The 18,588-nt window shown below is 46.8% G+C and overlaps 2 protein-coding genes across 4 annotated transcripts in view; both read right to left on the bottom strand.

Moving 5' to 3' along the window:
• Positions 1–18,588, bottom strand: part of LOC8034084 (venom metalloproteinase 3) — a 336,683-nt gene that overhangs the window by 162,739 nt on the left and 155,356 nt on the right. The window lies entirely within an intron of this gene.
• The window catches only part of LOC120837960, an 85,079-nt gene continuing 75,679 nt past the window's right edge, over positions 9,189–18,588 (bottom strand). Inside the window, exon 2 of the mRNA XM_040207624.3 lies at positions 9,189–9,394. Coding sequence (XP_040063558.3) covers positions 9,189–9,394 — 206 coding nt within the window. The remainder of the gene's footprint in view (positions 9,395–18,588) is intronic.

Raw genomic sequence — 18,588 nt, 5'->3', positions numbered from 1 at the left:
TAAGAACTGCGGGGTAAATTATGTTTTTGTACTGTGAGAATTATGGTATTAAAGAATAATATGCGGCATATTTGTCTTCGTAATTTTGGGGACGGAATCTGGTTGCCTATCATAAGCATAGTTGGGCGGTCTACTCCTTTATATTGACCAATGTAAATCGAACGGTATTTCTTCGATTGATTTCATGTCGTGGATACCATTTAATGGGAAAGCATTAATTATCCCATGCAGCGCAGCCGGCGTTGGCCGTGACCGTGAAAAACAGGCATCTAAATAAGCGACAGTTAAAATGGCTGCGACGCGTCATACCAGGTGCTTCGCTTCGTAATGAAAGTCGGTGGGGCGCTCAAGGTCAAACCGGACGCGCCTCAGAAAAAAACACAAAGAAAAGCACAGCAATGCAGATGCATCGTCACGGAAGGCGTGGAGCCGACGGAGTTCGCTGCGCATGCCCAGTGGGTGAGCGTGATGTCACCGCCGGAGCGCCATGTGCGATAGGAAGACGTGGCGCGCTGCTTGTAGGAATGTGCCGCGTGTAGGAATGCTTTCGCGTTCCTACACGTAAGCGGTCTTAAGTGTCCTCCTGTATTATTTTGTATATGAATCCCTTATGACCGATGAGCACTCGAGTTTATACTCAATGAAAGTGATGTATGCCAGAAGCTTAGTGTTACTGGGAGGGGGGGTTGTCATTTGTCCTTGGAAAACATAGCATTATGAATGCAGAGGAACCACTACCTGAATACTTATATTTAGTAAATTTAGGAATATTGCAAATGTGGAGGTGATACTGAAATGAGCTGATACGTTTCTTCCGTGGGACTCGGAAAATCATAGTTTCCCTATGCAGTAAACAATATAAGAAGGAATACCTAAACACACTAGCTTATGAAGTAGATGTCTACGCTCGAGAAATTTTGTGAAAGGCCTTACGAAAGTTTAAAAAGAGGCATATCTACTTGTCCTGACTAATCAATCTGCGTACAAATTTATGAACTGTTGTTACGAGTTGTATAACTGCATGAACATTTTTTCCCCTTACCCCATGCTGATCTTGCGATAAAATACCCTTATCAGTTAAAATACTTGTAACGTAACCTGTAACAACATGCTCCAGTAACTTGCAACAAGAACGGTGATTGGTACAGGCCGATAATTGGACACCATTAGTTTATTTCCGCTCCCATAAATCGATATGACGCGAGCCCTGTTTCAGCCATCGGGCACTTGTAAGTAAAGGTACTTATAAAATCTTCGTAAAAACTCCAGTTAATTGTTGCCCGTGGCGTTTTTAAAGAAGCGTTTCATTATAGGAAGTGCTAGGGCTCTTTTTGCTATTTAGTTTGCTAAAAAGTCTAAAAAACAAAAAAAAAAAACTCCATATTCTACAATGACTGGAACTTCGTTTACATTCATAGCTGATTTATTCGTTAGAATTTAGAAGCCTGTTATCAATAATAAGTACACTCTGAAAGTGTAGACTAAAAGTCTGAACTATTTTTTTGTTCTCGGTTAGAAAATTTTCTCCCGGTCACTTTTGATGAGCTGATGAAGTATGATATTAAATAGTGCATTTTTGCTTTGTTTCTTAATATCAATTCTTGGTTTGGTTTATCGAAGCACCTTGTTGCGTTGTTATGTTGCCTTCTACGTCGTTTCAGCGTACGTTTAATTTGGGTTATTTCAAGATTGACCCAAACATTTTGGCGATGATTTGTAATTTTCCTCGAAGGGACAACGCGTTCTATTGAATATTGCATAGGATTCTCAAACTGCAGCCACAAACTGAATATCGCCGTGAGAGTTTTTATCAAATTTCAACCTCTAGGTTTTGCCAATAACATTAAACCGGGATCCCCTCATGTCGGGTAACAAACACAAAATATAACAGCAAGCCTACAAAAAGTGTACGTATAGACACTGTGTTGCGGATAGAGTTTTCACGCGCCACCTCGGTCTACTGGCTCGTATACCACAAATCACTTGAGCCGCGGCGAGGGGGCACGGAGTTTGGAAACCCGACCCAAAGACGTTTTCGGAGAGTGTTTAGTCTACGTGGTCGGCGTAGTGTTTTATGACCAGGAGAGAGAGAAACGGGGGAATTTCTGGGTTGCCGGGGTGTGGCTCGCTCTCTTTGTGTTGGGTCCTCCTAAAGGAAAGACGCGGTTAACGCGTCTTCTGCTCGAAACTGTCTTTATAGCAATGTAACTTTCAGTGTGTACCTTTAATAAACAGTTATTCAGTTTGTCCAATCTGGTTCTACAACATAATTTGGTGCCGAAACCCGGGAAGATAAAGAAAGTTGTGTTAACGAGACCATTGGATTAACAAGACCATGGATCGCCTGAAAGTACGACGAGCATCGAGGAGAGCCCAGAACACTCGTTTGGTCAACGAGGTAAGAGCATCTTTGGCATCGCCTCAACCAGACGTTGAGGCTCTTAGCGTGCTTTACCAAAGATTGAAACTGAGCAACACCGAGCTCGTGAAGCTAAATGAAGAACTAGAGCCTTTAGTGCCTGCCGAGGAGCTCAGTGTTGAGTGCGACGCCGTGATGGAGTACGAGGACACGGCGATCGCCTCACTGGCGCAGTTGGAACTTAAGATCGACCGATTGAAGAACGGCCCCATGACGTCGCGCACAGACGACTCGCTGCATCGGGATAGAGCCACCGGAAGCGGTACCAGATTGCCTAAGCTGCAAATGATCACCTTCAACGGAGAACTCAGCAAATGGCAAGGATTTTGGGATCAATTCAGAGCGACGGTGCACGATAATCGCAGCTTGTCGATAGTTGAGAAATTTCATTATTTGCGATCTCAACTTACCGGAACGGCCGCCTCTGCCCTGTCTGGACTTGTAGCAACTGAGGAAAGTTACGTCGAGGTGATAGAGCTGCTACAGAAGAGGTTTGGAGATAAGACCCAAATCGACGACAAGCGTGCTGGACGATAGTCCAGCACGCTTGCACCTTTGCATTTAATTGCATTATAATAATAACCCAAATCGAGCAGGAGCATCTGAACAAGCTTAGAACGGTGCACCAGGTGAGGTCCCCAGACGATGTCGTTGGATTGCGAAAGCTACATGATCATGTTCAGACTCACATTCGGGGGTTGACCTCACTGGGTGTACATTCGGCGTCCTACTCGTCGATGATGTGTGAAGTTCTCTTGAAGGCGATGCCCAGTGACCTAGTTGCGTCTTACCATCGACACAGAAGCTATAACGGCCCAATGGGAGCTGAGACATCAGAGGGGACGCTTAAGAAGATTTTGGAGTTCCTGTCGGTCGAAGTTGAAAGCAGAGAGCGTAGCGGGCATGATGTGTTCGCTCAGAAAAACAAAGAACGACGCTCAGCTCCAAAAGGAAAGGTCCTTCCAACCTCCATGGCTCTCCACAGCAAGCTGGTCTCAAATGACTGCTTTTTCTGTAATTCTAGTGGGCACAAAACCGAAGAATGCAAACATCAACTGAGCCTCAGAGAAAAGATGACGCGCTTGTCTAAAGATGGCAGGTGTTTTAAATGCACGACACGAGGACACCGCGCGAGAACTTGCCGCCGCAAGATAACATGCGAAACCTGTAAGGGCAGGCATGCCACAACGATGTGCGACCCGCGGTATGCAAAAAAGACGCCTGAGGTCGGAAGAGACGAATTGAATAGCACGAGTATTCACACAGCTTCAAAAACAAAAGGAAGTTGTGATGACAACGACGATGTGCTTTTGCAGACGTTCCGCGGCTGGCTCATGACAAAAAATGAATGCTGTTACATTAGAGGCGTCATTGATAGCGGCAGTCAGAGAACCTTCATCAGAGAAGATGTGTCAAGAAAGCTTAAACTGAAGGTGATTGGCAAAGTGAATCTGAGCGTTAACGCATTCGGAAGTGTCCGGGACAGCGAAAGGCACGAGCGAAGATTGGTCGAAATCGAACTTCAAAGTCAGTACGACAATCAGAAGCACAGGATCGAGGCGATTGAGGTACCGGTCATTTGCAAAGACATCGATCGGATACCGATGGACAATGACTTCGTGCAGAAAATCGCGAAAGAAAAAAAGTATCTAGCGGATGTGCTGGTCTTCCCAGGCGTTCAGAGAGAGTGCGGAATCAGCCTTCTAGTTGGAGCAGATCAGCTTGGAAAGCTGTTGGAGCATGAAGTATGCTGGGATGAAAACAACAGGTGTCTATCAGCCGTGAAAACAACAATGGGATGGACATTTCAGGGTCCCGTGACCTTGAAGAACTCAAGACGAAAGCAAACAAGCAGCAACGTGTGCGTGCTCAGAGCCGGTGCAACGGGCGACGATGAAGTAAGCTCGACCCTGCGGCAGTTCTGGGAACTTGAAAGCCTCGGCATCAAGGACTCAACGACCAACTCTGCTCACTACGAGTCTGTATTACGGGGTTTTGAGGAAACCATCACAATGACAGATGGAAGATACCAAGTTGCTCTTCCCTGGAAGTCTCAGAACCTAGGAGATCTCGGCAATAACAGAAAGGTGGCAGAGAAGAAACTGCAAGGGCTCTGCCATCGCTTGGCTCGAGACGAAGAACTTCTTCTGAAGTACGACTCTGCTATTAGGCAATACCTAAACGACGGACACGCAGAGAAAGTGACGGAAGAAACCAACGAAAAGGAAAATGTGTACTACATGCCACACAGAGCTGTTATCCGAGAAGCTTCAGCCACAACAAAGTTGCGAGTGGTTTTCGATGCGTCTTCGCACACTACAGGAGAGCTCTCGCTGAACGACCATCTGGAGAAAGGGCCTAATCTAAACAACGACATGCTGAAGATCCTCGTGAACTTCCGTTGTCACAGGATAGCACTAACAGCTGACATTCAGAAGGCTTTTCTTCAAATCAGCGTCAGACCTGAGGACAGGGATGCTCTTCGTTTTTTGTGGTTTGACAGCCCTCTCGTTCCTGGAGAAGAATTGCCTCCCATTCAAGAGTTTCGAATGACAAGAGTTCCTTTCGGGTCAACTGCAAGCCCTTTTCTTTTGACAGCGACATTGCAGCATCACCTGCGTTCGGTCGAGGGAGAAGCCAAGCCAACGGCGATGCACCTTGAAAGGTGTTTTTATGTTGACGAACTGATTGTGGGTGTCTCATCATACGAAGAGGCGCAGAAACTCTACGATGACTCCACGGAAATACTTGCCAAGGCGGGAATGAGGCTTCAAAAGTGGTCGACGAGCTCAAGGGAACTCAAGTGTCACATTGAAAAGACAGCGGACGAAACGTCTACTTGTGCTGAATCGTCAGGTCTGACAAAGGTACTGGGAATTCTTTGGGACACCGAACAGGACAATCTTCAGGTGAACTTACAGTCACTGTCACACTTCGTCGAAGAAAGAATGGATACGAAGAGGTTCGTTCTTCAGACCACTTCGAGGCTCTTCGACCCTTTGGGACTGCTCTCTCCATACAGCATCCGAGCCAAAATTTTGTTTCAGCATATTTGGGAGAAAGGAATCGACTGGGACACCTCATTGCCAAATGATTTGCGTGAGGAATGGCTTGCATGGTGCGGCGAGCTTGTTGAACTTGGCTCTCTTTCGGTCGACAGATGCTTCTTGGTGACAGAGGGAGCAGTTAAGTCCAGACAACTCCATGTTTTCACGGACGCAAGCACTCAGGCGTACGGAGCTGTGGCCTACATGCGAGTCGACGACACTAACGGAAACACCAGCGTACGGCTTGTGATGTCCAAGGCACGTGTTGCACCTTTGAAGAAAATGACTTTGCCACGTCTGGAGCTCCTCGGCGCTCTTATCGGATCAAGGTTGATGGCTTTCTTGATTGAGACATTGGATTTGCCTGACCTGGAATGCCACCTTTGGACAGATTCTACCATCACCCTCAGTTGGATTCAGGCATCGGCAAGCAAATGGAAGACATTTGTGTGCAACAGGGTCGTGGAGATCCAAAGCAACACCGACCCCCTTCGGTGGCGACACTGTTCAGGAAAGGACAACCCCGCGGACATGCTCACCCGAGGAGTACCCGCCTCCAACCTGACCCTTTCCAAGGTGTGGTGGCAGGGCCCGCAGTGGTTGTCACGTGATCCAGATTTCTGGCCTCAAAGAAGAGAGACGAACGACGAGGTTCCGGATGCTGACGCAGAGCTAAGAGGCAAAAGCACGGTGCTGCTCAGCAAAACAACCGTACAAGGGCCTCTCCTCGTACTTACAGACTACAGCAAATGGCTCAAGGCAATGAGGGTGACGGCGTGGATCATGCGATTCATTAAAAACTTGCAAGGCATGGGTTCAAGAGTCAGCGGATCTCTGTCCACCAATGAATTGGAGGAGGCAGAGAGATACTGGACGAAACATGTTCAGGGAGAGAGCTACAGCGAAGAAAAATCAAGCCTCGTCGCCAGTGACCGCCTGCGGTCGAGCTCGCGTGTCCGGGACCTGCACCCTTTCTTGGATGAAGACGGTGTGATCCGCATTGAGACTCGACTGCAGAATGTCTCGGCACCCGACGAGACGAAGTTTCCGGTGCTACTTCCGGGAGACAACCGTTTCACGGAGCTCCTCGTTGAGCACACGCATGTTCGCATTTTGCATGGTGGTGTGAGTGCTACTCTGTGTGAACTGCGGGAGCACTACTGGGTTGTGAGAGGGCGACAGTGCGTAAAACGAGTGATCGGACGCTGTAAGATGTGTCTTCGACTCAAGCTTAAGCCCATGACCGCCCCGATGGCCCCTCTGCCTGAAGACCGCGTGACAAAGGCAGAACCGTTCGAGGTCTGTGGCGTGGACTTTGCTGGACCGATGTTCGTGAAATTCGGAACAAACAGTGTCAAGGCATATATTCTTGTATTCACATGTGCTGTTACGCGAGCGATACATTTAGAACTTGTCCTGGATATGTCTACCAACGCCTTTCTAATGGCTTTCAGACGCTTTGTGTCAAGGCGTGGGTTGCCGCGAATGATGTGTTCAGATAATGCACTGACTTTCAAACGAGCTGCTAAAGATCTAAAGCAGATGTACGATGTGTTATGTAGTTCCGAATTGAAAGACTACTGCACCACCCACCGGATCACTTGGAGGTTTATCGTTGAAAGAGCTCCATGGTGGGGTGGTTTTCGGGAGCGTATGGTGGGATCGGTTAAGAGTTGTCTGAAAAGAAACATCGGCAAGGCTGCGCTTGATGTCGATCAGATCACAACTGTACTAACGGAAGTTGAGGCTGTGATCAACTCTCGACCAATGACGTATGTCTACTCCGAACCAAACGAACCAAATGTCTTAACTCCTGCTCACTTCCTTTGTGGTAGGAGGCTAACCACATTACCTCATCATAAAAGAGGAGACGTGACATCCACTCGAACGGAGTTGGTTGGGAGATGGTCACACCGCCAGCGATTGATGAATATGTTTTGGAACAGGTGGGCTAAAGAATATCTGTATAACCTACGAAGTGCGCATGCTCGTAGGCCTCAATCCAGCAGCGGTCTCAATGTTGGTGATGTCGTAATTGTGCATGACGACCACGTTCCTCGATTGTTTTGGAGAACCGGCAGGATTCTGGAGTGTTTCCCAGGTCGGGACGGAAATGTGCGAGCCTGTAAGATAAAATTGTGTAACGGCTCAGAGGTCAGGCGCCCTGTTCAGCGTCTATACCCACTTGAGATGAGCTGAGCTAATCTGCGGGGAGGATGTTGCGGATAGAGTTTTCACGCGCCACCTCGGTCTACTGGCTCGTATACCACAAATCACTTGAGCCGCGGCGAGGGGGCACGGAGTTTGGAAACCCGACCCAAAGACGTTTTCGGAGAGTGTTTAGTCTACGTGGTCGGTGTAGTGTTTCATGACCAGGAGAGAGAGAAACGGGGGAATTTCTGGGTTGCCGGGGTGTGGCTCGCTCTCTTTGTGTTGGGTCCTCCTAAAGGAAAGACGCGGTTAACGCGTCTTCTGCTCGAAACTGTCTTTATAGCAATGTAACTTTCAGTGTGTACCTTTAATAAACAGTTATTCAGTTTGTCCAATCTGGTTCTACAACACACTGAAGAAGAAGAGGAGATGAGATTATGGGAGTGACGTCAGAAGGCCGAGATCTGATTGGAAGAATTAGAGCGTAGAAGTAGAGGCTAGCTGCATTTGTATCTACCCACGGTCTCCATCCAATCAGCGTGAAGAAGCACGTCGTCTGTTCCTTGTGCAGGTTTTCGCGTTCGAACGCCGAACGCCGGCGTCCGGAGTTTGGCGATGGAACGCGTTACCCACATATTGGGTAATGACGGCACGTAAGATTACATGCGGCCACAACGGGCGCTTCCCTCGACCTCGGCAAAAGCAAACGACCTTTCTGAGCCAGAAGCTTATGCTCTCTTTTATTGTGACAATTGTCAGTGAACCGTTCTTTCATTCTTACAAAATAAGACACACAAAGAAGAAATAAACGCAAAAGAAGAAAAACAAAACCGCTGTATTGTTTGCTATTGTATTGCCACCATCTGTCGGTTGTTGCGCCAATCAGACGCCCTTCGAGAGCAGACAGACGCCGTAGGTCGCATTCATGTCTGTTTTTAGTTGTTTTTTTTTTCTTTTAAGTTTTTTTTACTAAGGTTTGTGTAGTAAAATCTTGATACAGCCTACCGAGGGACCCCCTCGGTAAACTGTAGCGTTTTACGTTAATAAACCGATTTAAGTGATCCCTTTAAACAATCAACGATCCGTTTGACTCGCGCGGAATAGGCACACCTGTAGAATGCAAGAGTGTACTTGAACTGCTCCGTCAACGTCTGCCTTTGCTTTTCACCGTGGGAAAGAGGAATGCCTCAGGACAGTGGCCAACTGGCTCGGCGCGTTTGTGTTTACACCATGCGCACACGGTTGGCGATCACGCTACTTGAGAAGCACACCAGGAACCGTTTGAAGCGGGAGAACGCGCCGCACGCAATTTATGGTTTCTAGCGGCTTACAGCCAGAGACCCAGATCCGCTCTTCAAGGTTCCCATGCATTAGTGCTTCGCGTATACGTGTTCGTACGGTCAATCCGGCGCGCGACCTTGCAGGTAGCCCGTTCGACTCCCTTAGCAAGGCGTATAAACGGTCGTGCATATGCGAACTTAAGACGCCGTGGGATAATACGCTTGCGGCTGAACGATATAAAAAAACAACAACAATGAACTGGGCAATGAAATTTTAATTATATGCGCACATTAAAGTGGGCTCGCGGACCACGGTGTACCCTGCATGGGCTGTTCACATGGGTAGCGTGCGTTTTCGGTTCCGGTTTTCCCTTCGAGGAGACTCTTACCCGTTTCGAGATAAAATATACCGGATTCGTGTTTTATTCTCACTGTGTATTTAACCCAGAGGAACTCGAGCTCTTTATCCTGTCGTTGAACCAAAGCCGCAAAAGCGGCTTTGGCAGAGAAGGATGTTAAAAGGATAGATAATATGTGTGAGTGAGTAGTGAGAGGTCCTCATAAACTCGGAAATCGATGTTACACAAGTAAGAAGATAGCGCGGTAGGCACGTTACTCTCTAGCGAAAACTCGGGTTTGATGGCTGCGACAGAATAAAACCCATCGTATATATTTCATTTTTTCCGCAAATAACCCTATTGAGAAAAGAACGACTTTATTTACAATATGTTCAATGAATATACCAGAACTTATCTAATCTGTATAAATCGCAAATAAGGTAGGCTGTATAATGCGCAGATAACGCAATGGTATTAAATAATGTATCTACCTGCGTTGGAAAGAATGGGACAAGGGTCTTGAAATTAGTGTGCGCATATTGGGACGTACACATGCAGCCTCCGTGACCTGAAGAGAAAGCTGAAGAGATGACCGTCTCCATAACTAGATCTATATCTTTTTCTTTTACATCTTGAAGTCGAAAATTTTAGGAGCTACTGCTGCTCCACGTGATTTCAGTCACCTTAGAAGAAGAAACCGAGCTGGTTTCGAAATGCCGAGGTGCCTTTCGAGGTTTGGTTGGAGCTACATTTTTCGAACTTTAATTCTCATCCAACCAGGCAGAGTTCTTCCGAATATGCTTACATTCAAATATTGTGACTTGTCTCAGAGTTACTCACTAACACCCGCGGCTCACTGCTAGTTTAACACTTTAAAAGAGGATGTCAGAAGAGACCTTTTGTGACTCCAGTAATATATATATATATTTGCAGCATAATTCAGTAGAAAAAGATAAAGGGAGGTTTATGAATGTATGACAGCACTTTATGGCGAGTGTACCCCCATCATGCTAAAAAGTCAACGTTTGGAGCAAGCAGTTTAAGTGATGTAGAGAGTCCACTGAAGGTGACCCTCACACTAAACGACAGGTGTAAAAAAGAAAAAAAAACTTTCATTAAAATATGCAAGAAAGTCGATGATTTAATTTTGTCAGACGGAAAGAGTTGTTCTTTTTCGAACTGCTGAAGTCTGGGAAATCATTCGTAAAATTCGTGCATGTCAATGATTGGTATAAGATGGGTCCCATGAACGCTGACGCCACGTCAAAAAGCCATCAGGCTAGCGTGCTGCCAGGGAAACAGAGATGCTCGGTGAAGACCGAGCGTTTTTGTTTCGTGGTTTGATGGGATCAGATTTGAGTCACAGAGTCCCCCAGTCCAAAAATTGAGTCGACGCACTAGAAGCGTCATCACCCATCCCAAGAAAGTTACAGACAGAAACATCTAATTGCAACTGTCTTCGGGGATTCTGAAGGACTTTTGATCCTGAACTTGATGGCACACAAGTCAACTATAGCAGGGGAAAGTATCACCAACGCAATTACAGTTTTGTAAAAATCAATAAAAAAAGACAAAAAACAAACAAAAAAACTTCATGGCAACAGGCGTGTCCTTTCTTCACGACAATGCAGTGGTTCACATGTCACGTCGACCATATGCTGGCATCCGTGAATGTTTCCATCTGCTGAACCATACACCGCATGCTGTCCTGACCTAACACCCCGGGTTATTTTCTTCTCTTGAGTTCTGAAGCAATATCTCCGTGGACAGCGATTTTCGAGTGATGAAGTGGTCAAGGTAGCTGTGACATCCTGGCCTGAAGGGGAAACATACGGCTTTCTTTTTTTCATTCCAGGAAAATATTATGAAATGTATAGAGCTACCAAAAAACTAAATTAAAAAAAAAAATGAACTGGAAGTTTTTGTTTTGTTTTTTTCCTTTTGAGGTAGATATATTATTGGATTCCGCTATGCGCTTACAAGATCTGGTATGTTTATATATGTTTATTAGACATATTGATATAATTGCTTTCCCTTTAGGAAGTTATTTTCGCACCTGGTTGCTCGCTCGACTAATTTCAATACTCGTAGTAAATAAGTCTAGAGCGTGATTCACAAAAAAAAAAGAAGAAGAAAGGCGTGGACAACATTTTGTTTATAAAGGACGGTTTCACGAAAGGCCTTTTAAATTTCGGTAGGCAGCGTTCGCCATGTTGATAAACAGTGTTGTTGAGCAGTGCCGGTGAAACGCAGAGGTATTTCAAGTGATTCAGACGACCCCAAAACTCGGTAAGTACGACCGTAAACGTGTTTATAAGCCTATGCATACTCAGTTCTTTTCTTTTTAATTTTTTTTGTTCTGTTTTTGTTTAGCTTTTTCTTTTAGAATCGCCGCGGCGTTATTCACAGGGCCTATTTTGGCCGCCGACGGGTCGACTTCTCGATCTCCGTCTAGCCTTAAGCCCCAAAAAATGTCGTTATGTATAAAAGCAGAGTACCAGCCGATGCTCCTTTATGTTCCCGACTACTCTGGCCCGGTGAGACGATCACGATGCCAAAGGACTCGAGTGATCTGGAAATCACTACCCCCCGGGGGCGCGTAGAAACTCGTAGGGGCGAAGGTTTTGTATCAGAATCTCGCTGGACACCATACTGATAGTATGGCGTCCAGCGAGATTCTGATACAAAACCTACATCACGTGAAACCGCACCTATTGGTGCCGAGATGTTTCGGTGGCGCCCTCTTATGGTTTCCATCCCTGACGTCACGACTGGGATTTGCCTCGCCGTGACGTCACCAGTTGTTATCCTGGCAACTTACCATCAGGTGCGACGACGAGTTCGGTGGTTTGTTTAAAAAGCACAGTGGAAGCTAGGAGCCATCGCGATCCGAAACTAACACCGTCAAAGTTGACAATCTGACAATGCTCATATGCCCAAGGTCTGGCCAATCGTGGAAGGCTGAGCGCAGCGGCGCTTTTGGTCGCGCACATCACTAATAGATTGCGCAGCAAGTACTATTTCAAAATAAACGCGTCGTTTTCTCGTTTCACCTTCGCGTCTCGGTGCCGTTCACTGTTTCGTAACGCCGCTCCCCACACCGCCCTTGACGCGCACGGTATGCCCAGGAATAAATGCGAGGTGAGCGATAAACCGGACGACGGCCTAACGGGCTTGTTTGTGTCGGACCCGTTTGTTGGGAATCGGGGAAGATCGTCGCAAAGTCGGACGTGCGGACCTTGTCAACGTCGTCTGGGGCTCCCGACGGCCGCCAAGGGCGTAGCCAACGAGGCGCGGTACCCGATTAGCGCAGCGTTTTCTCTCAACACAACTTCTTACGTTCCACGTGACTTTTAAGTCCGACTGCAGGCAACGTTACGACTCGATGGGGCCAATCAAGAGCCACCAGAAGTACATCGTTACGGTGCCGATCATCGTCGACAGTTTGATATTTGAAACCCATGTTATGGACTAAAAAAAAACAAAAAAACAGGGCGCGGATTGGCCAAGAAAAAAAAAACAAACACGCCTTTTGGGTAACACTCGTCGAATTATGAGGCGCTGGAGAAAACCAGTCTTCTGCGTTAAGCCCTTATTTCGAACTGTTTTTGTTCGCGTTCCACCCATTGAAAAGCATGCGGGAAGCGCCTCAGGACGTACCTCTTATCGCTGCGCCGCGGTGTTCTTCCGCTGCATTAAAGGCCGTCTGCTTTCATCGCCGTTACCATGGCAACGAACGCCGAATGCCTTTTCGGCGTCCGGCGTTCGCCCTCGCCTGCGTTCACGCCGCTTCCCGGCGGCAGTCTACGGTTGCTCATTTACGAAACTATTAAACTAGCAGACGGCGTTCGGAAAATCGACGTTCGTTGCCATGCTCACGGCGATGAAAGCAGGCAGCCTTTATGCTGCGGAAGAACCGAATCACCTCGCTTTCGTCATCAAATGTGCGGGAAGGTGAACTGAACCTATAAGCTGCCGCGTTCGAAGTCCCCTCGGGTAGGCGGTTCAACCGCCAATGTGAATGAGCCCTTAGACTAAAGTACTGCTTAACCCTCTTCGACAAGAGGCATCTGAACAACAGATAGAATGCCCACGAAGAATATATGTGGAATAAAAGTGGTTTAAGCAGTACCTAGACGCGTTGTTTCCGTTTGCTTGTTCTTTTAATATTGCATTCTTGTATTGCCCAAAAAACGTTGGCCATTTTTTTTCTCGAATGTGTGAGTTGTTAGCTATTTTATATCCCGTAGTAGTAAAGTGCTGACTCCACGATAAAGCCGACGAGAGCAGTTTTTGGAGCACCGTTAACTTTTTTTTATTATCCGCGAGGGACCGGAGTCGCGCGGACGCGGCGGGCGGCAGCAAATCTGAACGGCGCGGTCTTTTTCCGCCAAGCAAATTTGGTCGGCGGCTGGAATGCTTTCCGCAAGTGTAAACGAGGGATCGTGCGAAGGCACAAGACGACCCCCGGGGCAGGCTAACATCTCGCTCTCTAAACCCAAATGCAACACGATTGCGTCTACATCCACGTGTTGAAAAACAAGTGTGTTGCATGTATGTTGACACAGCGGATGTTTTTCTGCCTCACGGTGCATTTCACGTCGTCGCAGTATTATGCCCGAGACCCGCTAAGGCGACAAACAGAAACACCTTCACCGGCAAGCCTCGAACACGTGCAGCATGCTCGCGAAGGTATCTTCGGCAGGTTTGCATTCACTGGTGCTTACTTCACGAGCACCGGGAGATCGCAAGCTCGAAAAAGTTTCATAGCGTATACGCTGTACGTGTTGGAGGCTTGTCGGTGGTTTCTGTTTGTTTCTCTAGTGGAAATTAGGCATTAGTCACATGCGCGACAAAACACGTTTGGTTGCCCTTTCACAATTCGCCAACATGTCAAAATGACGTCATTTTAGTTTGATATGCTTTTGCTTTCATCGGTGTAAATAACGATAATTCCTGAACCTCCACTTTGACGGTAATGCTGTTGAACACGCTCTCCTCGCAAGTTTTCATCAAATCTTTTTTATACGCACACCATAAGATTTGTCGTTCGGAACACGAGATTTCTTCAGAATCACAACCATTCAGATAAACCATTATCTATGGTAAACATCTGTTTTGACGCCACGAGGAGAAATCGTGGAGGACTCCACCGGCGACACGCTTCCGATATGTGTTGTAAGACAGGATGGTACCCGGCATCCGTCAAAAAAAAAATTGGGTTGTGTGTGTGTTTATACAGCCTAGAACTTGGTCTGCCTCACAGGGGCGACGAGTCTCCCAGCTGTAGATGAGAAATTTAGCCAGTGCGGTACAAACCGCTAGCCTGGGGTCTTTAACGTGCGTCACGCAGTAGTGATACACGACCGCACGCCGGTACGATGCTCATCCAGATCGAAACGGGCAGGGGCGGGGATTGAACCCAGGATCCCTGGGTTCTGCAGCGCGAGCTTTCGCTCCACGTGCTCCGAGCTGGTGTGCGCTAGACCACTCGGCCACCGATCCCCCCGGCATCCGTCATAAAAAAGAAGCATGTGCTTTGGCCCGCCATAAAAAAACTATGCATCGCTGAATTCCTAAACTGCGTGAGAATGTGATGTTAGTTATTGTGATAGAACATGACAGTAGGAAAACATGACTTTGCGAAGATAAAAAAAAAAAAAAAATTCGAAATTTTTATATGAGGCGGCGTCCACCTTAGCCTAATATCGATTATACAAGGAATGAGATTGTGGGTGCCTGTAGCATTTATTTCAGAGAGAAAATAGTTGTCAGAAAGAAAGAAAAGAACATTATCTCGTGTTGCCAAGCGTTTATATTGAAATAAATGCAACATGCGTCTACAATTTTAATTATTGTTTTGACGGTATTTGCTTTATTTAGGTGGACGTCGCGTCGTAGAGTATTTTTTGGTTTTTTTCTTGTGTATTTTGACTCAGGTAACGTCATTTTCTGAAAGTTTCGCATTTTTATCCTCACCCCTGGCGTGACATTCTCACAGAGTTCGAGCTTTATGGGATGAGTATTTTATTTACGGGGGTCGAAAACACGGTTCTTTTTTCTCACAAACACCCAGTACTAGCAAATCGAATGTGGCTATGTACATCTAGAGCAGACTAGTGCAGGACAAGTGAGGAAATCTAACGAGGCTAGGGCCAGAATAACGTGCTGATGCTCTCAGTTGCAATCTTTAATGAACACTAATATTTCTGCTACAAGCTGAATAATTATTCGACATCCTCTTCATTCATTATTCGCCGAGCTCTTTCTGCGGCTGGTGATGATTGACTCTCCAAGTGCTCTGCGGTAAGCTAGACGCCCGGGCATTAAGCGAGGCACACTTGGAAACTGAGAAATATCCGTTTTATGTCAACCGCGAATCACAAAAAAGTATGTTTAGGCTGTTTGAGTAGACCATTTTTCGTTATAATCTTTTTGGTATCGCAAGCCTGCTCTGTTGCAGGGAATCACGGTTTAAGGCACTGGTTGAGCGGTATCGGTTTGCTATCTGGGATTGCACTGAAGACAAAAGGTAATTGTCTCGAAATTGTAGTAAGTCTCGCAGAAACTGAGTTTATTAGATCAGTAAGCATATTTTCCTGGTTGGCACCAAACATTATTCCAATGTAATTACTTTTCAATGTCACATTTTCGTAATAATCGGGCAAACCTTTTGGAAGTTTGCTTAAACTGTGAGGTATGTCCACTTATTTTGGAAAAAAGATCTTACAACACGTGACACCTAGTGCTGAGATAATTAGCTCGTAATTTTGTATTCCTTTACGCAACAATTTTCTGGTATTGTTTTGTGTTTTTAATTTTTTTTTTTTTTTTTTTTTTTTGGGGGGGGGGGGGGGGGGGGATAGAACAACGCGAAGTGGTAGTCAACTTCCCCAGTGCTTCAGACCCTTGTCGGTACACTTTCTATTGTCTCCAAAAGTATCTAAATTCCCAGCTTTATTAGGGAAACAAATACAACGCTATTCCGATGTTTTAGCAAAACTATACCGCAGGCTAACGCGGACACGGCAATGCGCGAGCGGTAGCCTGGAACTAGTTCCAGCACGAGCTCCGGGTAGCAGTACCGCTCCGTACGGTAGCATGCAGCGGCACTATGCTGAAAGTGTCTATTAAGAGTTTACGTACCACATCGTTTACTTCTCACTTTTGGGTTCATGATGGCTATGGCTCCGTTTAAAATAATTCCCTTTTAGCACGTCGAATCGAGGTTCGCCGATCATGATTGGCTATTAGAAAAAGAGAGAGGGGAATTGGGTGCGCGTGAATGGTCCGATGTCGATTCTATGCAATTCAGTCGCATCCTAATAAACACCAACCTACGACAAAAAAAAAAAAGTTGTACGGCACAGCTTGACGTGTCCTTAACCTAGTCTTGAAGATACCGAAGATAGTAATAAGTTAGTGATAATACGACCGCACACACCACACGCCATAAAGGTTTCCGTAGCACTTCCACGCATCCTCCAAGACCCCTGAATTGCTATCACTGACTCGTCGAATTTCATCGACGACCTTCTTTTCTCTAGATATGGCCAGATCGGCACGCAGTGCGCGCTCGGAGTCAGGAGTCGGGACTACATTCCTGGGAAGATGGGAGGACACACTAAGCGCTCCTGGCACGGACGCATGCGTGCGCGGACGACGTCCGTGGCACTCGCACAGCGTCGCACAAGGACGATTGCGTCTCGTGAGACCCGTTCTTAATTGCAGCGTATCCTTCGTTCACCCCTAAGCTGACGGTGCTGTGGAAGCTGCCTATTCGTTGGACCAGTCGCACCTCTAGCTTTCGCCACGTGACCACCAAGGGAGGCGATTGACTAGCCCGGCGAGGGGGTAGGTTCTACATCACTGCCAGCATAGGGTTGCACGAAGCATAAGCCTGGTACTGCCGTGCGCGCGCAAAAACTGTCGCATTTTAACTCTGCCACGCCGGAAGCGGAAGCGGGGGGAGGGAGGGGGGGGCGGGGGGGGCTCTTGCTACCAAGGTTGTTCTTGCTTGCGCGACTTTCCGAGGTCCTCTACGGCTGCGGCTCGCTGGGAAAATGCGACCGCCTCGGCGGCGGTCCGGGCGTCCTTCGAGGTCCGGGAGCCTCGGTGCACCGCGCGTACATACTTAAAACGGTAGCGTTACTTCGAGAGCGCGATGCCCGACAAAATATATCACCGGCCGTGGAGGTGTCGTGCCAACGGCGCGAAAGAACGTGCAACGGGCGGTGCAAGTGGTTTTCAAGGCCGTGCACCTGAAAATGGGGCGCCTAAAAAAGCCGCAGTCGCCCGGCTAAGACATCACACAAAAGACATTAGGCTATAGGTGGCGCAAACTACCGCCCGTTACAAAGGGTATAGTCATTAACATCCATCCATCCATAAATAAACGATCATTCTCTGTCTGTTTGAGCGTCGTAACGACGGGCGTTCGCGTATCGCTGCTGCGCGATACACGTTAAAGGTGCCAGGCTAAAAGTCGCTCTGTACTGGCTACATTTCTCAACTTCAGCGCAAGCCAGTGTCGCCATACCTCAAAGGCAGACCTACCTTACGCTCTCTGACAGGAACGTTCAATCTGGTTTGATTTGGTCAACCACTTCGTCTTTCTGATAAAGCTTTTTTTTTTTTTCCTCCGCGAGGAAGTAAATGCAGGGCGGTAATATTAATTTGCACTGTAACCTTAAGCGAGTTGAGTGAACTATCCATGCATGCTTGTTATGTGAATCTAAACGTCGCCAAAAATGCCAAGAACAAAAAAAAAAAAAAAGAAGAAAAGTAGACGAGAGAATAGGCTGGAGTAATTGTTTCCCTTTCTCAGAGATCGTAACACTTCCGTAATAAAAGTCCCGGACAAAGATTGTGACGTACCGGGAAATTGTCTCTATAATAGACATTATAAAGCCGAAAATTACGCGGAAATTACGCCGCTGTTTTTGCCGGTCTCTGCCCTCGTAATTGGTTAACGAGAGTCTCTTTGCCGGAGGAGACCTGGCAATGGGGACCTCTCCAGATGGAAAATGCTGTGGCGAAACAATAGACAGTAAAACGTCATGAAGACATACAACACGTTGCCGAAAAAGTCTATCTTGTTTCCTTCGAGCAATGGAATATTTTTTTTTTTTAATACAAATAATTAGATCGTTAAAGATCATGGCATATAGTGTTAGTATATAATGTTAATACAGTGTTAATATAATTCACTTGTGTCATTCACCCACACATTGTTTACAAACCAGCATCTGCGCATGCGCAGTGTCGATAGCAGCGCCACCGCTCTGGGGTGACGTTGGAGATTTTTAGTTGGTGTCCTGAAAACGTTGAGATGAACCTTGAATCCCACTGAA

The sequence above is a fragment of the Ixodes scapularis genome, unplaced genomic scaffold (assembly GCF_016920785.2).
Source record: "Ixodes scapularis isolate PalLabHiFi unplaced genomic scaffold, ASM1692078v2 PGA_scaffold8__174_contigs__length_109621045, whole genome shotgun sequence".
Taxonomy (NCBI): domain Eukaryota; kingdom Metazoa; phylum Arthropoda; class Arachnida; order Ixodida; family Ixodidae; genus Ixodes; species Ixodes scapularis.
The sequence above is the reverse complement of the archived record's forward strand: the minus strand, read 5'-3'. Positions and strand labels throughout refer to the sequence as shown.